This window comes from Acomys russatus, chromosome 5 (assembly GCF_903995435.1).
Source record: "Acomys russatus chromosome 5, mAcoRus1.1, whole genome shotgun sequence".
NCBI classification, from domain to species: Eukaryota; Metazoa; Chordata; class Mammalia; order Rodentia; family Muridae; genus Acomys; species Acomys russatus.
In genome coordinates, this window is record NC_067141.1 from 37,291,071 (window position 1) to 37,317,942 (window position 26,872).

Genomic DNA, 26,872 nt, shown 5'->3' on the forward strand with positions numbered 1-26,872 from the left:
TTGCCTTTATCATATTTAGGCATATCCTTTATATCCCTAATCTCTTCAGGACTTTTATCCTGAAGGGGTGTTGGATTTTTGTCAGAGCCCTTTTCTGTATCTAATGAGATGATCATATTGTTTCTTTCTTAATTTTGTTTATATGGTAGATTACATTTACTAATTTTCATATATTGAGCCAGCCTCACATCTGAAGCCTACTTGATCATGGTGTATGATCTTTTTGATGCGCACTTAGATTCAGTTTGCAAGTATTTTATTGAGTATTTTATCACCTATGTTCATGAAAGAAATTGGTCTGTAATTCTCTTTGTTTATTGGGTCTTTATATGCTTTGGGTATCAGGGTAACTGTGGCCTCATAAAATGAATTTGACAATATTCTTTCTGTTTCTATTTCATGGAATAATTTGATAGTATTGTCATTAACTCAACTTTGAAAGTCTGGTAGAATTCTGAGCTAAGGTCATCTGGCCCTGGGCTTTTTTTTGTTGGGAGACTTTTAACGACTGTTTTTATTTCACTAGGGGCGAAATAAATTGCATATATGATCTTGATTTAACTTTGGTAAGTGGTGCCTATTGATAAAATTATCTGTTTATTTTAGATTTTCCGGTTTAGTGTAGTACAGGTTTTTAAAATATGTCCTTCTGGGTTCTGTGATTTCCCCAGTATCTGTTGTCACAGCCGCCCTTTCATTTCTGATCTTCTTAATTTAGATATTTTTTTCCCTGTCTTTTAGTTAGTTTGGATAAGAGTTTATCTATCTTGTTGATTTTCTCAAAGAACCAATTCTTCATTTCACAGATTCTTTGTATTGTTCTCTTTGATTGATTTCAGGCCCCAGCTTGATTATTTCTTGCCACCTACTCCTTTTGGTGTGCTTATTTCTTTTTGTTCTATGGCTTGCAGATGTGCTGTTAAGTTGCTCGTATAAGATCTCTCCAAGTTTGGGGTTTTATTTGTTTTTTTTTTGTTTGTTTTTTGTTTTGTTTTTGTTTTTGTCTTTGTGTGTGTGTGTGTGTGTGTGTGTGTGTGTGTGTGTGTGTGCGCACGTGTGTGTGTGCACGTGTGCGTGTGCATGTGTGTAGGCACTTAGCTCGTTCGTTGTGTCCCATAAGTCTAGCTATACTATATACTCATTTTCATTAAATTCTAGAAAATCTTTGATTTCTTTTTTATTTTTGTATTGATTCATTTTTCATTCAGTGGAGAGTTATTCAGTTCTCATGGGTTTGTAAGCTTTCTGTTGTTTCTGTTGTTGTTAATATCCACCTTTAGTCCATGGTGGTCTAATAGGATGCAGGGAGTTAATTTTCTGGGTTTTTTTGAGATTTTGTGTCTGAGTGTATAGTCAGTTTTAGAGAAAGTTCCATAAGATACTGAGAAGAAGGTGTATTCTTTTGTATTCTTGTGAAATGTTCTGTAAATATCTGTTAGGACAATTTGTTTCATAATGTAGGTTAGTTTCATTATTTTTCCGTTTGATTTGATCTGTCCATTGGTAAGAGTGGGGCATTAAAGTCTTTCACTATCAGTATGGGAGAGCCAATATGTGATTGAAGCTATAGCAGTGTTTCTTTTACAAAAGTGTGTGCCCTTGCACTTGGAGCATAGATGTTAAGAATTGAAATGTCATCTTGCTGGATTTTCCCTTTGATGACTATGTAGTGTCCTTCCCTATCTCTTTTGGTTAGTTTTGGTTTGAAGTCTATTTTGTTAGATATTAAAATGGGTACACCAGCTTGTTTCTTAGGCCCATTTTCTTAGAATATCTTTTCCAACCTTTTAACTTGAGGCAGTGTCATTCCTTGATATTGAGGTGTGTTTCTTGGATCTGTAGAAGGATGGATCCTGTTTTTGCATCCATTCTGTTGGTTTGTGTCTTTTTATTGAGGAATTATTGATTCCATTGATGTTGAGAGATATTAATGACTAATAATTGTTGATTCCTGCTGTTTTGGTGGTGGTGGTGTTGCCAGTAGTAGGTGTGTGTGTGTGTGTGTGTGTGTGTGTGTGTGTGTGTGTGTGTGTACATGTCTTTTTGCTAGTATGATTTCCTGTGTTTTTATTGTGTCTTGGGTTCCCTGGATATTTGTGTTAGGAATTTTCTTTTAACTTAACATTTTATTTGACCTATATATCCATTTTTTTCTATAGCATCTTCAATGTTCAAGATTCTCTCTTCCATGTCTTGTGTTCTGTTGTTAAAGTTTGCCTCTGTTGCTCCTGTTCAAATTGCTAAATTTTTCATTTCCAGAATTCTCTCTGTATTCTTTATTGCATCTATTTCCATTTTCAGGTCTTGAACAGTTTTATTTGTTTCCTTCAAGCAATTGGTTTCTTTCTTGGCTTCTTTGAAGGATTTGTTCATATCCTCCCATTATTTGCTTGTCTTTTTTCTCTTTTTAATTTTTTAATTTTTAATTTTTGCTTTTGTTGTTGTTTATGTATTTTTGCTCTTTCATGGCAGGGTTTCTCTATGTAACCTTGGCTGTCCTGGAGTCATTCTGTAGACCAGCATGGCTTAGAACTCACAGCGATCCACCTGCCTCTGCCTCCTGAGTGCTGGGATTAAAGGCGTGTGCCACCATTCATGGCTTCTATGATTTCTTTAAGATTTACAATGAGCATCCAGGCAAACAGCAGAGAAGAAGGATTTGACACTGTGACCAGGAAAGAAAGACTCTTAGCTTGGACAGAGAAGCTTGGTTGTTAATGGGATTAGTGTCACTAACGGGCAGCTGCACAGTTTTCTCTGGGCAATAGCAGAGGTTCCTTAAGGGCAGTTCAGGTGTTGACAGCACCCAATCCATCACAGACTCCAGGGTGTACACATCCATTTGAAAGTCTTTCCCTTTAGAAGAGGCTACTCTTCCTCATGCACTCCATCCATCCATACAAGGCAGCACAGGGAGTATTCTCCACTGGCTTAGCCACTGGAGGCTGCTGCACCTGTGATCCAAGGTTGCTTGGTTGCTGCTTGAGCTGGTGGCAAGACTTGTTTTTATGCACACTGTACTGCTCTTGGAGGCACGCTGAATACGGTTGCTATAGTGCTATAGAGGCCTACACCCATGTTTTTAGAAAGGCCTATGAGGCCAGATAATGTGTAGCAAGGTCCAGTTCTGTATCAGGAAGCCCTAACAAGGCTTTGTGTGATGGAGACCTAGATTGTTGGAGATGCCAGATATGTGGGATGCCTGCCAGAAACAGCTAAAGGCACTTAGTGGAGCTAGCCCCAGGAGAGAGCAGTGTAAGCTGTAAACAGCAAGGCCATGTAGATGGGGTTGCCCAAGCCTGTAGGAGCCCCACATTATGTCAGCAGTTGCCTTGAATGCCAGACATGCTGCCATGTGACCTAATATTTGTCCCTCTCATTTGCTTTTTACTTTTGTCCTACTTTTTCTCATTGTGGCCCCATTCCTTCCCTCTGGAATAGAGTTATACTCTGTGATGCTATATCTTGGAAATAAATACTTTTCTTCATGAGTTTATAAAGGTACGCCGTTAAGAGTTTGTCTTGAGCCTGGGTGTGGTGGTGCATGCCTTTAATCCCAGCACTTGGAAGGCAATGGCAGATGGATCTCTGTGAGTTCAAGACCAGCCTGCTCTACAAAGCAAGTCCAGGACAGCCAGATGTCTGTTACACAGAGAAACCCTGCCTCAAAAAACCAAAAAGAGAAGAAAAGAAAAGACTCAGTTTGGCTTGAGTCTCAAGATAGACTTTGAAGTTTTAATTCTGAGCAGTTTGGGGGACTGGGTAAGACTGTGGGGACTCTTGATGTCAGACTGAATGTGTTTTGCATTTTGAGATGTCATTTGGGAACCGGGGGATGATGTTAATAGCCTGAATCTAAAATGCACCCCATAGGTTCATGATTGAATGCTTTTTCCCCAGCTGCTGGTGCTGTTTTGGAAAGCGGTGGAGGCCTTAGGAGGTGCAGCCTAGCTGAAGAGATAGGTCATGAGAGGTCATTGGGAGATTATAGCTGCTACCTGGCTCCTTCCTTCTCTTCTCTTCCCTGCTCAACTTCCTGTTCTGCAGTGATGTGAACACTGCACACCACAGACTCTCACTGCCACTAACTGACCTGTTTGTTCTTCCATACCTCCTCACCAGAATGGACTGAAACAATTCATTATTTCTGTCAGGTAATATGGTCACTGTGATGTAAAAGTAATCCATATACCACCTGCTTATTAAGTGCAGTCTACAAGGCTCAGAGAGCCTGCACATGCTCCCTGTCTCTCAGTGATCCTCCAAGTTTTTTATGAACATGTCAGTCCAGAGAACAAAACAACAATGAAAAGAAAAAGATAAGAAATGTTTGCTTCATCGAAATGAAACAAAGTTGAGCAGCCTTACTGTCTATAGAGTATCTCAAAAATTAAAAAAAAAAAAAATAGAGTACAGCAAAAATCAATCAATTTCCGAGCATTGGTCAGCATGACCTGATTATTATTTCTTAAACAGTACTTGGGAAAGTTTAATCATAAAGTTTACCAAGCTAAAGCCATTGTGTTTACATGATTATCATAGCAAAATGGCTTTAGACTAAATGTCCCTAACACAGAAAAAAACTTGACTTACTTATAGTCCCAAACCAACAGGTGTGCTATCCAAGCCTAGGCTAACTGCCAAGAGGTCCTCTATTGTAAAATATCTGCAAAGTATGATGTTCCAAGCCCACCTTCTATTACTTTCAAAGCAGATTCTAAAGAAGCAACCTTTACTTTTCTATAGCTAACAGTATCTAACCAAGTACTGTTATGTCAAAGTCCTAACTTTCTTTTCAAGTAGTTTCTGCCCACAATGGTCAGAGCCAAGACTCTCTCATTGTCTCAAACCTTTGGCCAAATTCCTTCTTTCAGCATTCTCTGTGGGAAAAGGTTTTCCAATGTGAATTTCATTATGGCTCATAGTCAGTGTGAGAAATAGAGAGAAAGACAGTTTTAGGAGAAAAAGTAGATTTCAAAGTACTTTTTGAGGCAAATTTACACAAGGACCATACATCATACTTAGGGGCAGTGGTGATCATCCATAGATCTTTAGAACTTTGTCAAATAAAGCCTCAACAGCTGTAGTGGATGTCTAAAGACCATGCTGGGCAGTTGAAGGTCTTTGGAAATTTGTCAGGCAAAGCCTCTATGACTTGTCCTCATGTCTGTTACAGAGGGTCCCTAGATCATCTTTGCCATTCCCCACTCTTATTTCAGGCAGAGCTCTTTGGATTTCATCTGTAGAACTGGGTACACACTTGAGGAATCGATGGTTTAAATATATGCCACAGTCTCACTCTATGTCTCATTTGCTTCAGGATGCAGGGGACACTTGAATCCCAGTCCTCTCTCCATTTGTTCTAATCCTCCAAACTGGGTCTGCTAGGAAGCTGACAGCTGGGTTGATTCTGGAATCTGCCTGTGTCTTGACACAAGCTGCCTGCCTCTAGAATTCCCCCAGGAGTCCTCCAAGGGGGTCCAAGAAATGACTTGATTTTCAATCAAACTGACTATGTGGTCCTGAACAGATAAGATAATTGAATGCTAGAGGAAAGCAAGAAATGATTGACCCATTATGAAGGAAGAAAATGATGGTGGCATGCTGATGGCTCACCAAAGAGATGGAGCGGTGGTTCATGGCTTTTCTGTTGCTATGCTCATCATACCATCTGTCCTGCAGGAGCTGATGGTATGCTTGTCTGGACAGAACCTGCCAACTTCACATTTGAAGCAGGCACAGAAAGCAATGCTTTAAGGGCTCAGAGTATGGCCCAACGAAAGAACACTTGGCTCTATTTCGCAAGACCCTGGGATCAATCCCAGGACTAGAGGGAGAAATGTAAAGACATTTGGAGTCAGAAAGGTATTTGGCAATGTCTAAGCATTTTTTGTTTTGATTTGATTTGATTTTCATCTTTCTCAGGTCAGGAACAGCATAACTAAGCAAAGACTAATTAAAAAAAATACAAAGCTAAAGTCAAAAACAAAAATAGAGACAGCCATTCTAACACAATGGACAAAGCAGCAATAAAAGAGACCAATGTGGAGAAAAAGAAAATAGCCTCCTGGGGACGAGAAGCTGCTTAACGATAGTGTACAGATGTTGAAAACTGGATGCGAAACTAGATGGAATTAGGTCGGTTTAAGACAGCGCACTGAAAACGTTGGGTCAGCCAGGCTGTATGTAGCAGCTGCTGTGAGTAGCAGATAGTGCTGCCAGAGTGTGTGTTATTTTCATTTCTCCTCCACTTCCTGAGATTAAATCATCAGAAAATGCTTGTGAAGATGAACCAATATGATGGACACATGGCCAGAGGGCAGTGGTGGTATACAGAGCTGGCTGACTGCAGCCTGGGATTTCTGCCAAGATGCTAACATCTCAGTTCCCTGTGCTTTGTGCTTCCTACATTTTGTTATGAGAATATCAAAAACCCGGAGACTGTGTCTCTGGGTGGCAGCTAATATTGCTACAGATAAACAAAGAGAAACTATGGCTTCCTTAGCATCTCTTATTTTTTCCACTGTGAATTGGATTTGTCTAAGTAATAATTTCTAAAAAAAGAAAAAAAACCCTCTTGAGCTTATAGTTTGTGTATAATACTTTGTTCTTTTACATTTATTTTTCAGAGATAGTTGTGCACGTGGAGGTAAGAGGACAAGTGGCAGTAGTATTATGTGGGTCCTGGGGTTTGAACACATATCATCAGACTTGGCAACAAGCCCCTTTACTGGCTGAGTCCTCTTGCCTGCCCCTGCATTATTTTGCTTTGAGACAGAGCCTTGTGTATCCCATGTTGACCTTGAACTCAAAATGAAGCTGAGTATAATCTTGAACTCTTGATCTTCTTACCTCCACGTCTCAAGTGCAAGAATCATAGATATCTACCACCATGCACCGTTTGTAGAAATTCTCAAGAATTTTACCATCTTCAAATCCTTTTTTATTTTCTAATATTGCTAAATGTTTGTGTTGAAAGTTTAAACAGAAAAATAAGGAAAATTCTTCCTCCTCTATACCTACCAACATAGATATTTACAGTATTTTGTTCTACACGCATACTTCTAAAAATGTGTATAAAGAATTTATATAAATAATATTACTCAAAGCATGCCACCTTGTTAACTTGGATTTTTAATTATGCATATCTTAAATACTATTACACACCAGTATATTTAGAATTTTATTATAATTAATGCCATATTTCATAACTCTCCTATTGATGGTCATTTAGATTAACCTTTAAACTTTTCTTGAAACAAAATAGTTATTTCACTTCCTAAAAAAATGTCTTTCAGTGGACTATTTCCCTTAGTAACTAAGTGAGCAGCTGGTGACCAAGGCCAAGGGGGAAAAATGTTTTTTAAAGTATTTTTTAACCTCAAAGAAAGAGATGATGAGAGGCCCTCAACAAACAGGTCTGATAGTTCCCTGAAAGTCTTTCTGAGCATTTTACCCTAAGACGCTAAACTTAACTATTACCCAGTCTATGTGCACAGAGGACTAGAGAGGAGGAAAGGGGGTACTGTTGAGGGGTGTTGTCTGGCCGTGAGTAATGGAGTGTAGCAGTCTGTCCTTCCAAAGCCAAGTGACACCTGTTTGCTCTGGACAAAGACTTGGAATACTTCCACAGGCTGAGCAGGGCTACACTCCCAGCTGGTCATCTGCTTGGGCAATGGGCTTGTGGGTCTGCCTTCATCTTGCATTAGGAAAAGGTTTTTTCACGTCCTGTTTGTATCATTGTCAGCTTCAGACTGCAAACAAAACGTTGTTTTCTTTTTCTTTTATCTTAATGCTAAGCATCTCTTTTTATGTGTTCAGATGTATATTCATGACCATTTTTAGAGTGGAGGGTCAAAAACTGTCACAATGAACATTTTGATTAAATATAGCCCCAAAACAGCACCCCAATTTACACTCTTCATTGGTGCACAGACACATTTAGCAGTGCTATTTGCACCAATACTAAAGTTTCACACTTAAAAAAAAACGCATCCAACTGCAGGAGAGCAAAATGTTTTTCAATCTCTTTCACTTGAGGGCAAACACAGTTCAGCTCAGACTGAGCCAACCACCTGTGTTCCACCTAGTGGGAGGAGGAAAGATTTGGCGGAGATTGGATTCAGAGCCTTGCAACACCCACTGAGCTCCAGCCCTGGCCCCTGGAACATAGCATGCCCCTTTGCTTCCACACTGTCATAGATGCTTTTGTGTTCAGTGGCAGAGCTGACATGTGGTATGCAAATGAAACACAATTAGAATCTGGCTCTTTATAGGAAAAACAATCAAAGCAAAACAACAACAACAACAACAAAAAGCCTCTGCTGCACCCAGCTCTGGAGCAGGCCGACTTAGGTCCTCCGCCACACCCTTTGGGTCAGCATATAAAACTGCTGGGGACAGCAACTGAAAATGTATTTGTGCATATTGCTGTCGCTACTATTTCTGGGGCCAGATCATCCCACATTGTAGTGTCCCCACACCCTTGAACTACAGGGAAGCAAAGCCATGATGGTGTGGTGTGAAGGAGAACGCCCTGAGCGTGTGTCCTCTGGCTGCAGGCGGGGCTAGGAGGAGGCTGTGGACTGTTCTTAGATGTCAGGCGACTGAGCTGGTGAGGTATGGTGCAGAGGGTTCAGGCACCCGGGTTGTGGCCCTAGGAGGTTCTGCTCATGCTTGAGCCTCCACGGACCCTGTTGTCTTGGGCATCGATGACTCCAGTTTTGGAGGAAAACAGGTGTCTACTCTTTTCCCTCTCCTAAAACGATCATTCTGTCTCATCTAAACCACTCTCAGTTGCTGCTTTTATTGCCGGGAAAGGTGCGTGAACTTTGCTTAGTACACTCTAAGACATCACTTCCTTGTGAAGCGTATTTCAAATATTCCCAAGCCACATTTTCAGGAAAAGCCGTGTTAAAAATATAAAAATAATTAGATAGTGCGGTTTGCAGTGGTCCTAGCTGGAAGATTGGGGGTTCTAGACCAATCTAGAAGGCTGTCTGGAAACATAAAAGATTTTGTTGATTCTAAGGGGGACCCATGATTCCTGGCTTGCTTTATCGTACAGCCTAGGTCCACCTGCCTAGGGATTGGTACCTCCTACACGGGTTGGAATCCTCCCACATCAATCCCTCACAGATGTACCACAGGCCAATCTGGTCTAGGCATTCTTTTGGCTGGGACTCACTCGCATGACACAGCTGGCGCTCAAGCTAACTAGCACAATTTCTTTTCTCATTGCCATAACCAAATACTTGACAAACAGTGATTTAAGTATGGAGGGATGGGTATTGTTTGGCTTATATTTTAAGGAGATAAAGTCCATCATGGGTAGGAAGCTATGGCAGCAGACTACAGCTGGCCACACTGTGTCTGTAGTCATAATGACACAGGAAAAAGAGGGGTGCTTTGCTCATTTTTCCCAGTCCACATCTAGGGTGGGTATTCCTTCCTCAGTTAACCATTCCTGGAAATGCCCCCACAGACACGCTCAGAGATTTGGTTCCCAACAGTTTCCATATTCATGTAACATTGACAGGATGGTCATCACAACCAGTAGGAATGGAGAGAGGCTGAGTGTGGCTGACTGGATTGGAAAGACAAGATCTAGGAAAGACTAAGTGCCAAGTCCAGGCTTGGGTGCCCAGGGGTCATGTGACCATAGTCACAGGAAGGGAAGTATACCAGCTATCTGGTGCTATGCAGTAAATTATACCCAAAGTTAGCAGTTTTAAGACAGTGGATATTTATTATCTCCCAGTTTTTTGTGTGGTAAGAATTCAAGAGTGGAATAGCTAGGTAGTTCTGACTCAGGGCTTTATGTTAAGATGCCTCCAGGACATCTGAGGTGGGAGGGTCTTCTGGGATTGCTCCCAAAATTAAATAGGAATTTCCTTCCCTGCCCCCATTTAATTGTGGTGCAAGGCATAGATCAGGAGCCTGGACTCTGCCACCAAGCCACACTCTGCTCCTCTTTACTGGTTTGTTCGTTTGTTTGTTTATAAGAAGCCAAGTTCCTTGCCCCTGGACTCCTCCACACTGCTGGTGTATCCTTACAGCATGGCAGCTCGTTCCCAGACCTGAACCCAGACTCCATGATTCAAGAGAGAACAAAGGAAACCATAGGCCTTTGAGTACCTACCTCATCTTAGAATGTAGTCATCGTCACTTCCTCTTACTATATTCCTTGGATGTAAATCACTAAATTCAGTCCATATTGAAAGAAGAAGAGTTAGGCTCTGCCTTTTATAGGGGAGATCTGAGAATGTGTGAGCTTTTACACAAACAAACTAACAAACAAACAACCTATTGTTGATAAATTGTGATGTTACTGATTTGTACAGATGGCAGGTTCAGTTTTGTAAACGCTGAGTTTGAGGTACCTATGAGTAATTTTGCATGCAGACTGTAAACTCACCTTATAAATTTCCCTCCTCAAAGTGTTGGCCTGCCATCTAATTTAAACTTATTTTTAGAGGATTCAGACACCGAGCCAGGGTCTCATTGTGTAGCTGAGGCTGGTCTAGAACTTTGTAGCCCAGGGTAGCATCAAGCTCACAACTCTCCTGTTTCAGTCTCCTAAGTGGTAAGGCTATAGGCATGGGTACTGAGCTCAATACCCATCTGATTTAGACCTTGTGTGTGTTTGTGTACACCTGAGTATCTGTACATGCATGAATGTGTGTGTATGTGTCTATGTGTGCACGCACACAGTCATGCAAGAGTGCATGCACATTTGTAGAAGCCAGAAGACAATTTGTCTTAATTATGTTTCTACTGCCATGACAAAGCACCATGACCACGGCAACTTATAGAAAAATAAAAAGTTTATGAGGGCTACAGCTCCAGAGGATAAGTCCAGGACTATAATGGTAGGGAACATGGCCAAAGGCAAATAGGCTTGGTGCTAGATAAGTAACTGAGAACTTACATCCAGTCTGTAAACACAAGGCAAGCAGTGAGAACACTAACTTGGAGTGGCATGGGTTTTTGAAACACCGAAGCCCACTCCCAGTGACACATCTCTTCCAACAAAGCCACGCAGATGTGGTGGGGTGGAGCTTGGGTGGCCTTTTCCCCTGGGTTCCCTAGAGAAGGCAATGGTGTGAATGCTCACTGCTTATTCCCGTTGCTTGCTCTCCTCTTCTTTCCCTGTCCTTCCTCCTGTCTTCATCTCCCTTGGGCCTCCAGGTATCTAGGACTCTACTTCTTGCCTGGCTACAGAGCTTGCCTGTAGAGGCAGCTCTGGCTGCTGGGTAGGGGATTATTGCTAAGAGCAGACTGTATGGGCCTGACCTCAGCTATGTGATCTCCCATTGATACAGGGTTGGTGGAGCTGAGTGTGAGACCCGCAACAGGTCCATCCTGCCTCCTGCTCTGAGCAATTTGATAAGAGGGCTGGGGTTCCCAGAGTGACAAGTGCTACTGTTAAATCTTACAGCCACTTTATCAGGCAAGAGTCTTGAGATGGCCATCCTCCAACCACTGAACAACTTTATATACTTAACAAGAACAGCAAATACCCCAGGGAAGCTTTTGTTTGCTTTCCTTTTGTTTTTATCTCACTTCTGGAGAAAGCAACGTTATCGCACATGTGTATCTTTGTTGACTGGAAGGTTATCAGGAGAATTATAGAAACTGTGACCTAAAGAAAACTTCTATTTATGTAGTCTTTCTCCAAAAATATATCAGCACAATCAAATAGGACTTTTTAAAAGAACAATCCCAATCCCAGCTTGGCACACTACATTGTTTCTTGTCAAGCTGTGTTTTTTAGTTGCCAATTTTTTAACAATGGTTATTCTGAGAAAGGGGTGCTGCCTGCAGCTGGGTGGACATGCCAGTCAGGAAACATTGTCTCTAGCAATGTTGTCTGTGTGTGCCAAGTGTTGTTGGTTCATTGCTCATTTCCTATTAAAAAGAGCGTGGCTCCAGGGAAGAATAATTCTATGGAGCTCTCCCCAACTTGCATGTACACACACACACACACACACACACACACACACACACACACACACACACACAGAGAGAGAGAGAGAGAGGAGAGAACTGTGAAGTGTAGAAAGGATTTAATTTTGTCCCTATGCTAAGTGTAAGAGGATGCCTTTAGATATGACAAACATTTCAATGCTGCCTTCTAGTGTATGATGCAAGGATTGCCACACTACTGCCATCGGCTCCTCTTTACTTAGAAACTTAAACACCAGGAGTACAAACTTGATCAACCTATGGGGATCTGTTTTTAAACTGGAGAATTCCAAATATGTTGCTTGCCCTCGACTTGGTGACATTCAGATTGCTAGAAGAGACACAGAGTTGGTGTCCAGAGTATGGAAGCACAAGGCTCAGGATCTCCCTAGCTTACTTCCTAGTGTTCAACTGTTATCACAAGTTGTGACAGGTGGGCTTTACTGCGTGGTCACTTACAAGTGTTTTTGCAGTCTCTAAACTGTAGTTTTGAGGTTGATTTTTATCTGTCTGGCCTGAAGTTAAAGAATAGCACATACGATGCTAACCTAGTGTGTACTAGAATTGGCACCCAATGAGCTGAGTTTGAAAAATCGTATGTTCTTACTGAGTGCAGACCTGCTGTTATTGTATCCTCCAGATGTCCTGTGTTCTTTTTTTTTCAAGTTTTGTTCTAATATCTTATTTTCTTTTTATTTTTACATTTCATTTTTTAAATATCATTTTTTATTAATTCATTCATATTTCATCTCAATTCTTATCCCATCCCTTGTATCCTCCCATTCCTCCCTCCCTCCCTCCTGCTTACCCCCTACTCACCTCCCCTATGACTGTGACTGAGAGGGACCTCCTCCCCCTGTATATGCTCATAGGGTATGAAATCTCTTCTTGGTAGCCTGCTATCCTTCCTCTGAGTGCCACCAGGTCTCCCCATCAAGGGGACATGGTCAAATATGGTGCACCCAAGTTCATATGAAAGTCAGTCCCCACTTTTCACTCTCCAGGAGACTGTCCTGTCCATTGGTTAGATCTGGTTCAGGGTTCGAAGTTTACTGTATGTATTGTCCTTGGCTGGTGCCATAGTTTGAGCAGAACCCCTGGGCCCAAATCCTCCCATCATAATGTTCTTCTTGTAGGTTTCTAGGACCCTCTGGATCCTTCTATTTTCCCATTCTCCCATACTTCGCTCACTGAGAGTCCCAATAGGATGTCCTCCCCTCTATCCTACTTTCATGATAAGTGAAGACTTTCATGGGATGTGCCTCTTGGGCTAGTGTCCAGATATAAGTGAGTATACATCATTTGACTCTTTCTGCTTCTGAGTTAACTCACTCATTATGATCATTTCTAGTTCAATCCATTAGTCCATGTCCTGTGTTCTTATGTGTTTCCCTTTAAGTTAATACATTCCTAAGGTTTTATATATATATATATATATATATTCATCTTTTTCTCTATGAAATATATTGTACATTTCAGTTTATTGCATTTGTGTTTTATATATTGTGAGGCTCCATTGTTAAAGTATTAATTAATTCTATATTACTGCATCCTCTGAAAAATTAATTTTAATATTAATCTCTATTAACACTAAATAATAACTTTTTTACTGTAACAACATTCTTTCTGCTTAACATATGCTTAGCTGATATTAATGCAATGCCCACCAAGGCCTGACTCTTAGACACTTTTCTGTCTATTTTGAAGCAAGCTCTTGTCTACTAGCTATTAGAGGATCTGAAACTTGCTATGTAAGCCAACCTGGCCACTAACTCATAGAGAGCCACCTGCCTCTGCCTCCTGAACGCTGGGACTAAAAGTGTGTGCCCTGTCCAGCTGGGCACTTCTTCTTAAGCAGCATGTCTACTCTGGGTTTAAGTGACATTACTTGGTAAGCTCAGTCTCAGTGGTTCAACACTGTGCTTGAAAATCATTGCTCAGTCATTACAATCTCTTTCATACTCCTTTATATTACCACTTTTCCCTCATTTATTTTTAAGCCTTTTGGCAGTAACTCATATTGCACCTATTAGTAATGAGGTGAGCTCTTTCTCTCTCTCTCTCTCTCTCTCTCTTTCTCTCTCTCTCTCTCTCTCTCTCTCTCTCTCTCTCACACACACACACACACACACACACACACAGAGAGAGAGAGAGAGAGAGAGAGAGAGAGAGAGAGAGAGAGAGAGAGAGATCTTCCAATGGATGCCCCCATTGCCTTCCTGAGATGACATCCAGTGACTCTTAATCACTGCTACGAAGTGAGTTTACACTTAGGTCTCTGGAACTCCAAGCCATGCGTCTTCTTTAATCCTAGGCGAATTTTAAATTTTAATTTCTTGCCTTGGCTTTCATCTGTCATTTGGGTCATAGAAATGCGGCCACGCTTAGCACATGTCTAGTACCTTCAATTCTTTAAGGTTGCTGTTTGTCTTCTGCAAAAGATGCCTGTCCAACTTGCATTCCAAGGCAAGAAGATGGAGACTTCCTCATCTGCTTTCATTAGAGGGAGCTCTTCCAGAGCCTCTTGTAACAAGTCAGGTCTATGACTTTTTTCCAGCACTGGGAGACCTAGACTGGCCTGGGTCTAGTCTGGAAATCCTGCCCACTCACTGACTTTTTAGTAACTTCATTTGTGACCCCTGGGAGTTTCCCTTGGCAAGGTTAAGCCTGTAAATGTATTCATTATTGTCTAGATATTCTAATCCATTTGGTAGGACATGAGGTAGAGCAGACCTACCTCATCTCCAAGATATTCCACAAACAGTATACTATATTTTTTTCTGTACACTTGTTCCAAGGCAGTATTAATTTATCAATTAAGTATTGTGAGAAGTTAAAAACAATAACTAATAAAAATGAAGGAATTATAACAAGGCTATAACAGATTTTATTATGAACTGTTTATTTCTGGAATTTTCCATTTAATATTTTCAGAATAGAATTGTGATGGCAGCAGAAGCCACAGAAACTGTAGCTATGGAAGGGGTAGAGGAAGCTTACACACAGGGCAGTACACCCTGCTAGACAGAGCTAAGACTTTAAATTCTCTCTTCTTAGCAAAGACAAAAAGCCACAGAGTGAAAGACCAAGGGGTCTGTAAGTTGAAGTTAAAAGCATAATTATTTTACTTACTTAATATAACTAATTTATTCTAGACAGTATAATTATCTAAGTATATGATTGATATAAACATTCATTTCAAAGTAATTTTCTTGAATCAAATAAAAAATTTAAAGAAGGTTGAGTAACCTGAGTAAATTGAGTGATTATGAAGTTATAAGTGATGAGAATAAAAACCATAAAGGTGATATTTTGAAGTCTCAATTTATGAAATTCTTGAAATCCTTTGATGTCCTTCCAAAATTCTGACCTAGCTTTGGAAAATGTACATTTATTCTTTCACAACCCGGGCAAGAAGATATGGGTTGTAAACAGAGGGCTGTGTTGGGACTGTGGAAATGGGCTATCCAAATTAGCAAAATAACATTTTGACCACAGTGTGAACTGGATATGCCCTTAGAAGGAATAAAGTTTGCTCTGTAGTCTGGGTGGGCAGGTGAGGGCTAAAACACCAAAAAAAAAAAAAAAAAAAACATTTCTGCGCATGCACCCAACTGGCTCGTCATCGTCACCAGAATCTAGCCTGGCAGAACCCTTGTGAGCACCAAGACAGGAAGGAGGAGACACCGTATGCTCCCTTTCCTGTTTCTGTTCATTAACTACAGCAAATTATGCAGTCACCTAACATCCAATGTCAAGAAAATTCACTGGAAAGATTAGGAGTCAGAGACAAGTGGGGACATTATTCCATCCAGAAAAGAAACCACAGAACAGTCCTGAGGCGTCCTCTAGGTGGAGACAAATAGCCAGTCACACTTCTGCCACTTACTCTTCTTCCTCAGGCCACTCCTTTTCTAGAGGTGTTTATGCTCCAAAGCAGGTGCCTGGTGCTCTCCTAGCTGTGTTTCTAGGCTCTTATGGCTCAGATTTCCCTTATATCCTCTGAATACCCAGGGACTTGTCAGAGTTCTTGCCTCTACACACCCCCGATCATGGCCTTCAGCTTTTCCCTTCCCCAGTGCCTGCCTGCGCATTTCCCCCAGGGCCTCCACACTGTGCCGAGGGGCTCAGGCTCCCCTCTGCAACACCAGTGAGCTGGAAGTCCTGATAGCACCTGCCGGTTTGTGCAGCTGTGAAAATACCTCTTACCTGGTTCATACCCAGTTCATAGGAATCTTAGCAACACTTTGTCCAAACACATACAATCCATACTCAATTAATGCTTCTGATTTTGTTTCTGACACATAAAGAAGCTTTAAACCCAGATGGTGCTTTATTATTTACAGAGAGTCCCAGGTGTGTTGTGTTTGTTCCCCATAGTCTGGGACACTAAGTATTTATTATCTCTGTTTAAAACCCTTAAAACTGCCAGCCAGCTTCCTCAGCCCATCTATTCATCAATGGTTAAGGGAACCACAACTCCGAACTTTGACCCCACATCTAGAACTTCTGCAGTTACTCCACTGAATTTTTGGTGACTCACAGAGTTCATAAACCCTACAGTTAGGTTGATACTCTTTGTCACATTAAAGCTTCCCCACCCTCCATACATATTTTGAGACTGAGGCCTCCACTTTCCTGTGCGCTGTCATGTGGGTATTCTGACATCTGCTGTGAGCTCAAGTGTGATGGTCGCTAGGAACCTAGAGGCTTTTAAATCTTTTATTTTAAGATTGACTCTTGCACAGAAGGCTAGAGAGAGAGAGAGAGACAGAGACAGAGACAGACACACACAAACACACACACACACACACAGAGAGAGAGAGAGAGAGAGAGAGAGCGTGTTCAGGGTACTTCTGTCTCACATACAGTTGTTAAGCATTTATTTGCCTGGGTACTGGAAAAGCAATAGTGAATGAGACAGATTGGTTTGCTGGTCACATAGAGAAAGCTCCTAGATTGGAGAGCGAAGCTAGCTGCAGTGATGAGAGGTGTGGTGGTTTCTATCATTGCTCATATTGAGGAATTGCCACAGTCTCCTCTTACTGGTGAGGAAATGGAAAGAAAAGATGAAAAAAGATGCTTTGTGGCACACAGTAAGCAATTTGATCTAGTTTGCTTTGTTTTCACGTCTTTTGTTGTTGAGTTTGTTGTTGTTGTTGTTGTTGAGACAGGGTCTCATGTATCCACCCTGCTTCCGGGCTCCTTCTGTAGCTGAAGTTGGCACTGACCCTCTTGCCTCCACCTCCCAAGGACTGAGATAACAATCATGAGCCACCACACCCAGCTTGATCTAAGTTTTGAGTGTGACTGTTCTTAGCAGCATTCTTCTACGTGACAGGTATAGAGACTTAACGTTAAGGAGAACCACACAGATGACTTGAAACAAGGTTAGTGTGTGTGTGTGTGTGTGTGTTTTGTATATGCCAAACTGTGCCCATCTTGAGAAATCAGGAATCTATCCCTCTGAATCCTAGGACTTTGAAAACTGGGCCCTCAGTGCCAGAGAGAGGGCTTGCTGGATAAGTGAGAGGACTGGAGTTTGGATCCTGGTACCCACATAAGAACCTGGGCTATCCCCACACCCCTGTTACTCCTACACTTCTGTGGCATAGAAACAATAGGATTGTGAGACTTTCTGGCTGCCAGACTCACTGAGGGAAAAAAAAAAAAAAAGTTCCAGGTTCAATGAGAAACCCTGTCTCAAAGGAGAAGAGAAGGGAACTATGGAGATGGACACCGAGTGTCCTCCTTGACCTGCACGTTCACGTGTGTAACTACAGATCATGTGCAGGGCCTTGCACATACCAGGCAGGTGCTGTGCTATCGAACCGCACCTTCAGCTTTTCTCTCTGTGCTCCAGCTCTGCTGTGGGATACGTTTTAAAGAACACAGAGGGCCAAAGCCACAGATGTTGTAAAGAGACACTCCCTATGTTAGTCAGCTTCCCGTTGCTGACAGAGCAGTTGGATGATTAACTTCAAAAGAGGAAGGAATTATATTTGACTGATTGTATCAGAAGTTTCAGTCTACGCTTGCTTGGCCATGCTGCTTTCGAGCCTGCCATGAGACAGACTATCATGGCCACGGTGAGTTACAAACCATAGATAGCTATGGCAGCCAGGACACAAGGAGGCTCCAGGCAGTATCCCAACAGTCCCCTCAAGAGCTCATTTCCAATGACATACCTTCCTTCTCATAGGCCTGTCCTCCTAAAGATCCTACATCTTTCAGAAGTGCCACAGGCTGGGAACCAAACCTTTAGCATTTGGGCCTTTGGGGATGTTTAATTTTTTCTGGTGCTGTTTTAGAAGGGTCTGTGGAGGGAGTGGGGAAGACACGGGCACTTCTTTAACTGTAGAGCTACGTGAAGCATTGTTTCAACTCCATCTTCCTGTCTTCATGAGAATGAGGTTTAAGTGTTCTGGTCCACTGTTTTCTCAGCACATGGTGGATCAGCAATACATATTCGTCAGCCGGGCGTAGTGGCGCACGCCTTTAATCCCAGCACTCGGGAGGCAGAGGCAGGCGAATCGCTGTGAGTTCAAGGCCAGCCTGGTCTACAAAGCGAGTTCAGGACAGCCAAGGCTACACAGAGAAACCCTGTCTTGAAAAACCAAAAAAAAAAAAAAAAAAAAAAAAAAAAAAAGAAAATATATATTCGTCGAATAAACAAAGCTAGTCTAGTTATCACCAGAGGCTTAGAAATTATTTTGTTACCTCAGTGCTTTGTCAGTTACCAGTGAACTTAACCCCTGACTCCTACAGAAGTTGGTGAAACTTCAAATGTTTGGTATACCCAGACTGGCAAGGAGACAAGGCTCATTAAAGGGAGGGATAGAGGAAGAAATCAAATGACAGCTTGAATATAAAGTTAGCATATATAAAGTTAGAGTCATGCCTACATCTAAAGGTGTACCATAAAGGGTTAAAATTTCATGGAAGCCAACAAAAAGAAAGGTATAAGAGCATGATCTATGATCATTTGTTGAACGAGGGCCAGAGAATTAAAATAAGTGAAGAGAAATCCTTGGTCTACAGTCAGCAGCTTCTTAGAAGAACATAAACATTTGGTTGTTTTTCTCTATTTTCCTCAGTCTTTGTCTCAAGGAGGAGGGTGCTATAAATGGAACTCAACTCTGAGCAGAGGCAAGAGGTGGTTAATTAGTAGAACCGTCTTCACTCACACACAGCAACAGGAAATCTTGAAATATTCAAAGGCAGGGTGGGAACGAGCGTCAGTCCCCAGTCATCTCAGGGTGTTAGGCACCTCGCTTTTCATTGCTTCGTCCTTCAACGACCGAGCAAGCTACGTCATATATCCCTAATCTAGAAGCTAATCCCTAATCAGAAGTGGGGTATCCTGCTTTTGGCCTGTGCCACTGAGGCATCAGGCCCACATTTATAGATGGCAAAGGGGACCTCTGTACTCTCTCGCACATCCATTGCATCTTGTGTTGAAAAAAAAAATATGTGTTTAATGTCCCTGCAATAAATTAGCTGTGTGCATTTTCTTTTTCTGAAGTCTTATTGGATTCGTATTTGCTTGTGGGAGCTGGGGGACGTGACTGTTGTACACTGTCACCCTGCTATTCATGGTGTCAATGAAGCTGACATTGGCTTTCATTCACCGCGACTGCATTTGGGGCCACTTAACAATGGGCTCCGGATGCACCTTTGGCTTGTTTCGAGTCAGATGAGACGCTGATCCTCTGTTCTAGGTCTATTGATTTCAGAGACAATAAAGTCCTGTGCGGCTTTTTTATGTTCTTCCTCTTGCTTCTTTTCAGACCCCCGTCAGAGGATGTAGGAATGGATGTCCCGTTCGAGGAGAGAGTGCTGAGTCCCAGTGCTGCAGACATGAGGCCCGGTGAGAGGAACATCTGTGCATTTTACCCATGGCGTTCTATATGGAGGAGGCATTATTATTCAGCGAGAGGACCACTTCCCATGTGCGCAACTTGTGATATCAGTGACAAAAGTAAAGAGAAAGAGAGAAAAAGGTGTGAGAGAAAGGTGTCAGGCTAGGTTAATTTCAGAGTTGACTTCATGTTCATGCTCACAATTATGAGCCACAGCAAGTGATCTCCTGGGCTGCAGTGTTTTCAGTTCCTATAATTGGGCAGTGTATATCACAATACCAAATTCCAGATTATGTCTGCACTCAATAACTGATACATAACTGTATGGGTGATTACTAGGGGAAAGAGGACATCAAGAATGTTCTGTGTCCCAGCTGTAAAAAAAAAAAAAAAAAAAAAAGGCAGACTAGAACTGAAAGTTTAGCTCAGTAGGAGACTATTTAGTGGCATACACAGGGCCCAGTTTGAAACCCAGCATCACAAAACCAACCAAACAAACAAAAAAGACAAAAAGGAATTATGACCTCAAAGGAGTTATAAACTTCAATTATAATGCAATGGCTGTCACTGTATAGTAAAGTATGGCACCGAGACTAAAATCATACCTCAATCCAGACCATGGCATCATTAGCTAAGCCTAATTGAGGTAAAAAGGAACACGATTTTGTTTATTTGCTGTTATAGCATTTAAAATATTCTTCAAAATTCTAGTCATGTGACCTTTTTAAAAGGGTGCTGAGTTTCAAGTCCAGGACCTTTTATGTACTGGGTCAGAACCTTAGACCATATACCAAGTAAGCCATATACTAACATTCTTTTTTAAAATGTGCTTAAGCCATAGTAACCACTGTGTGTATGTCTCTACCATTCCTCAAGAATCATGGTAGGGCTTCAAATAATAAAATCATTAAGGCTATGGTGAGTAGCAACTAACTATATATGGCTATTTAAATCAATTAAACACTAAAAATTTAAATTTCATTCTTCAATAACACTAGTGTCATTTGAAATGCTCAATAGCCATATGTAGAACAATCAGCACAAAAATTCTTCTGGACATTACTGCTCTGAGAATTTCTGTTACAGAGAGACTGCTGTTTTTCAAATGTTTTAAGGGAAACATTTTTCAAGTGCTATATTAAGACACTCTAGGGTGCATAGTGTGGACGATGATCTTTGTGGAAAAACAGTACTATGATAACATGACAAGGGAACAGTAATGTTCCTTAGGACAAGGACAGAGTTGAGGGGCATACGCGATGCCTTCTAAATGCTTTCTCCTCGGGAAGCCCATCAGTCTGGTTTGGGGGTGAGGCTAGGAAACATTTTTCCTACTATACTGTCACACACAACAAACACTCTGGTGACCAAATACGTCAGAGTTCTTACACAAACGCCAGCTGAACAGCCTGATTATTTTGGTGCTGATGCCTCTGCCTAGTAAGTCTAGGCAGAGGCATCAGCACACGCCTAGACAGTCCCACTTTTCACAGGCTAAAAAAGGCTCAGGCCCACAAGGCAGTTCTCACTTAGCCACCAATTGCAGTCAAGCTGGACCTATACTCTCATCAATTGGCTATAAATTGGGGTTTCCACAGCCCCCTCCACCCTTGGGCTTAATAATTCACTAGGACAGCTTACAGAACTTGTGGAGACACGTCACTTTTTCCTATTGATTTAATACAGAGAATTTTGTAAATTAGGCCACAGATGACTGTTCAGCGGTAAGAGGCACAGGGTGGGTGATGATCAATTCAGCCTCTGAAACTGGAAGTGTGGCCTTGAGAACTGCAGTTCTGGCGTTTCCCACAGGTTCAGATGGCTCTGGCTAGGTACCCCAAATAATGCAGATAGCTTACGTAGGGAGACTGGAAAGAAAAGAAAAGGTAAAATTTACTAGAAAAGAAAGATACTTGGTGTAGAAAAGTTACCTTAATACTAAGATGCCCATCATTAAAGTACACACAATGTGTCAGTTTTATATTCATTTAGTCCCTTGTAGGTGGAATAGCACATTCCCAAGAAGTCTTGTCCCACAAAGGAGGAAACTGTAGATAGATCACAAGGACATACTAAGTAACAAGGTTGCCGTGGGGTATCAGGGCAGAGCCAATGACTTGTAACTTTTGACCAATGTTTCACAGTTGAGATTGTTGTAGCCGACATGGGATCCTTATTCTGGGAAGAGAAGTAACTACGTAATGAGTTATGTAGAGTATTAAAATTACCAGGAACAATAGAACTAGATCTTAGCCAGTTGGCACTAGATCCAAGCATCCTTATAACAATTCTTCTGGGATAGGTACAGGGTCACTTTAAGCATCAATTTTGAATAGCTTTCTAAACTTTTCTTTTCATATAATTGACTAGCTAGGTATCTTAATTAGGACTTCTATTTTTGTGATAAAACACCATGGGCATCTGGGAATGGTGACACATACCTTTATTTCAATGCTTGGGAGGCAGAAGCACACAGATCTCTGTGATTTAGAGGTGAGTTCCAGGACCTTCAGGACTACATGGAGAGACTCTCTCTCAAAAAGGAAACAAGAAAAACCAAAAAAAATAACAATCAACCAATCGACCAACCAGCCAAACAAAAAGCAAAAACAACAACAAAACCCAGCAATATCGTGACCAAAACAACTTCGTCGAGAGGAAAGGGTTTATTCAGGCTTACAGCTCTCAGGTCACAGTCCATCACTAACGGAAGTCTGTGACAGGAACTCAAGGCAGGAACTGAAACACAGGTCATGGAAGAGTGCTGCTTACTGTCTTGCTTCCACAGTTTGCTCAGCTTGCTTTCTTACACATCTAGACCCAGTTACCCAAAGGTGACCCCACCCATAACAGCCTGGGCCCTCCCACATCAAGCATTAGTTTAAAAAATGTCCCACGCATTTGCCTAAAAGCCAATCTGGTAGAGATATTTTTCAGTTGATGATTCTAATCTGTGTCAAGATGACATAAAAGCTAGCAAGAAAAACTGGGCAATAAATAATTTTTCAGGTATATACAGACAGCAATGTGTTTTAATTATAGTACCTTCTTGAGAAGCAGAGATTATACTAAGTGCCAAGTGTTTTTGTAAGTCTATTTTTCTCATTAAGGACATTTTAAGATTTGCCAACTATTTACACTTTACTCTTGTCTGCTCTTTAAGGCTTGTTGCATGAAGTTAGCTAATGCCCCTATGTACCAATTATATTTACAAGCCCTGAAAAGGGAACAGTCAGTAAGTAAATGACCACATCACTGCAACCCTAAATCAATCCATCTGTCCTCTTAAGAGTGGAAAGCCAGGAAGACCAACCTGGAGGGCGATCAAACATGTCTTCTGCATCTCATTTGAGGGGAAGTGAGGGCCAGAGATTGCTTCTGCAGAGCCATTGCTTTCCATTAAGTGGAGTCTAGTAACTGCCAGCTTCCTGTTTCCCATCAGTCCTGAGTTAGCCAGAGGCCTTTAAGGCCAGAGAGAAACAGGACCTGGGGGAACACCACCCACAGTCATGAGTATTTTGTGGTTCATCTATGTAAGGCGTACATACCCTACCCTCCTCATAACTGAAGAATGGTTCCTTTCTGAGGCAGGCAAAGTCATCCTTAGGTTCTTGGAATGCACACTTCATGATGATTGTGGTGTCATACACAAATATAAACTATGTTTAGGCCAATGAAGAATTTCACTTATGGTCTATTAATAACAAATGCCTGGAGAAGAACTGAACGGGTTTGGTTTAGGAGAGAATCCTTGCATCTGGAGGTTTACAAGCTTGGATTTTAGAGGGCCATAACTTTAGTAGCCTGCTCCTCAGACATTGTTAGCACGAGTTTGGGACAGTGATTCATCTAAGGCCCTTAATTCATGAGCACTTTTCTCAGTATGGGAATGTTGTTTGACTAAAGTACTTAATTTTTTCCTGAAGATACACTAAGAGAGTAAAGTTCACTTGACTCTTGGCTGTCTATCAGGAGATTAAGGCCAGAGTTTTGGAAGACTGTTTGCTTAGAATTGCTGTGACAGTCCTGTCATTGGGCATGTGAGGCCACTGAGTGAGCTGAAGGAGATTCACAAGTTGGGTACTGGGGGCAACAGAGTGGGGACTTTGTTTTGCAAAAACTTCAGCACTAACATTTGAGCATCTGTTTGGCCTTTAGCACTTAATACTGAAGGATCTCTGCTACAGCCATTCCAAAGTCCAAATGTAATACATTCCTAGGCCATATCTTCTTCAAATAAGTAAACTGACTCAGCTCCCCAAAGTGAGGTTCATGTATTTTTGTTGAAACCTCTAATTGTCAAGCAAATCCACGCAAATGTAGTACACTGGAAACTCCTCAGCAGCAGCGTGCAGCTCAACCTTTGTCTGAGACATATATGTAAAGGCTCTAACTTTATCATATTACACATGGCTTGTTAAAAGGTCTTTGAATCAGATAAGGTGATTTCTTGTTGGAGGACAGGCAGAGTTAAGGACTGAACCTGGGGCCTCGTGCATACTAGGCAAGTACTGAGCTGTATCCACTGAGCTACATCCCTCGACCTCTGAAGGCAGATTTTTTTTTTTTTTTTTTTTTTGAGGATGCTCAAATTTCATATCCTAAAAAATGAAGCTCTGACAAGAGTCAGCAGTGGGACAGAAGGGCACTCAAGACAGTATGTTTCCTGCTTTGGCTGCTTGGCTTTATAACTTTGTACTAACAGAGTACATGGGGATCTCATTCTGAAATGCCCAAAGAGCTTCAAAAGGGTACATTCTAGTTTCAAACCATCATGGGAAATTTTAATCTATCAAGTTACGAATCTGCCAGAGGAGGGCCCAGGGCTCAGCCACATGAGAAAACGTATTTCTTCTACTGTGGTTGCTCAGTAGCCTTCTTAGGGTAGCTGTTCCCCACAGAGAGCCATCCTAGATTCCTTTCTATTGCTGTGATAAACAACGTGAGCCAAAGCAGACTGGGGAGAAAGAGGTAACCTAGCCTACACTTTCAGGTCACACACAACCCTAAGGGAAGTTAGGGCAGGGGCTCAAGCCCAACTGAAGAAGAGAGCATGGAGGAATGCAGTTTACTGCCTTGCTGCCTAAGAGTCTGCTCAAATAGCTTTCTTACATAGCGCAAGAGTCCCTGACTAAGAACAGTACATCCCACACTGAGCTGAGTCCACCTACATAAATTAGCAATCAAGAAAAATCCCTCACAGACACACCCACAGAACAGTTTGATTGGAATAATCTCATATTCATAATTGAGACTCCTTAGATAACAGGCTGTACCTAGTGGAAGGTGAAACTAAGAAATTCTATTCCTTGTCAACTTGATGTTGAAACATTATCACTTTAAGCCACACCTTTTCCTTCCTTGTTTATCCTCTCACATTAATACCATAATATAATTTATAATACAGCTTTAAAAGTCCATATTAATTAACACTTTAAAACTTCAGTGTCTTTTTAAAAGTCAAAGTCTTTTAATTATGGGCTCCTGTAAATTAAAACAAACAAATCAAATGAACAAACAAAACAAGTTGTATCTATTCTAATTCTAACAGGGAAGGACTAGGATGTAGTAAAACCAAAATCCAACAACATAAAAAAGGTCAATGTCCAACATTTGGAACTCATTCACAATCTTCTGGGCTTGTAAGGGTTTGAACCTTTTTTTTTTTTTTTTTTTTTTTTTTTTTTTTTTTTTTTTTTTGATAGAGTTTCTCTGTGTAGCTTTGGCTGTCCTGAACTCACATCGATCCGCCTGCCTCTGCCTCCCAAGTGCTGGAATTAAAGGCAGGTGCCACCATGCTAAGAGTTTGGGCAGTTTCACTTCTCTGGCTCTGCCAGCTATAACTCACAGAGCTTGTTTTGTAACCTCCTGCTCCACTCCTTAGTGGACATTCCACAGTCCAAGGATCTGCAACATCCTGTGTCCTTACTGCAACTCGGGCTGTACCTTCACTAGTGGCTTCTGCTGTTCTCTCTTCAGGGACTCTGACCCTGCCACACAGTGCCGAGCCTCAGCCACTCTCCATGACCCCTTTCTGCTTTCAAAACCAGTATGTGTAGGAGACTCTTATATTTTGAATTAGGCTTCTAGCTTGAGCTGAAGCTCTGGTCCCCTCTGGACCACAAATTCTAAATGCTGGTTACTTTCTAAAAGAGTTCATCTTGATGATGTAGTCTCTTTGGTGCCAGGTTCTGGAAGACTTTGGAAGTTGAACAAAGCCACTGAATGCTGTAACAGAGCTTAGGGGGCAGGCTCTAGTAGGAGCCTGGAAGAGCATAGTGCTGAAATTAATGGGGAGAGTGGAGGCCTGGCTCAAGAGGTTTCAAGGGGAGGAAGCAAAGACTTTATTGGCAACTGGGAAAGAGGTCATTTGTGCACTGTTTTGGAGAAGAGTCTGGCTGACTTCTGCCTATGTCTTTAGAATTTACATGGGGATAAATGACAAAGTAGTAGACTATTTGACCATGTCCCCTGCATGAGGAGGCCTGGTGGCACTCAAAGGAAGAATAGCAGGCTACCAAGAAGAGACTTGATACCCTATGAGCATATACAGGGGGAGGAGGTCCCCCTCAGTCACAGTCGTAGGGGAGGGGAGTAAGGGGAAAATGGGAGGGAGGGAGGAATGGGAGGATACAAGGGATGGGATAACAATTGAGATGTAATATGAATAAATTAATAAAATATATTTATAAAAAGAAATTTCAACCAAAAAAAGAAAAGAAACATTTTTTTAAAACGTAACAGAGTCTGTGGTATTGTTATGTATGGAGTATATACTTATTCTTATGGAGATCTACAGTGAACGAACGCAAGTTGGGCAGAAAAAAAGAAGCTTAATATTGCTCTCAAGATTTGGGCTGAAGAATCATTGTTGTCTAAAGCGATTAGCATCCTTATGGAAAGGCATCTGGCTCAGCACTGGTACAATAGTAAGGCTACCTTTAGAGCAAGACCTCACTCCTGGTGCCAATTTCTATATTAATTTTTGTTGTTGTTACTGTTCCTGCTGTGATAAAACACGGTGACCAAATCCAGGAGAGCGT

The 26,872-nt window shown here is 41.6% G+C and overlaps 1 protein-coding gene across 3 annotated transcripts in view; it reads left to right on the plus strand.

Annotated features, from left to right (window-relative positions):
- The window catches only part of Prune2 (prune homolog 2 with BCH domain), a 271,505-nt gene that overhangs the window by 201,696 nt on the left and 42,937 nt on the right, over positions 1 to 26,872 (plus strand). The window contains exon 10 of one of the 3 annotated variants that reach the window (XM_051146213.1): positions 19,758 to 19,837. In XM_051146213.1, coding sequence (XP_051002170.1) covers positions 19,758 to 19,837 — 80 coding nt within the window. Of the gene's footprint in view, positions 1 to 19,727; positions 19,838 to 26,872 lie in introns of those variants that run through there. The other 2 variants (XM_051146212.1, XM_051146211.1) reach the window with 2 other exon arrangements.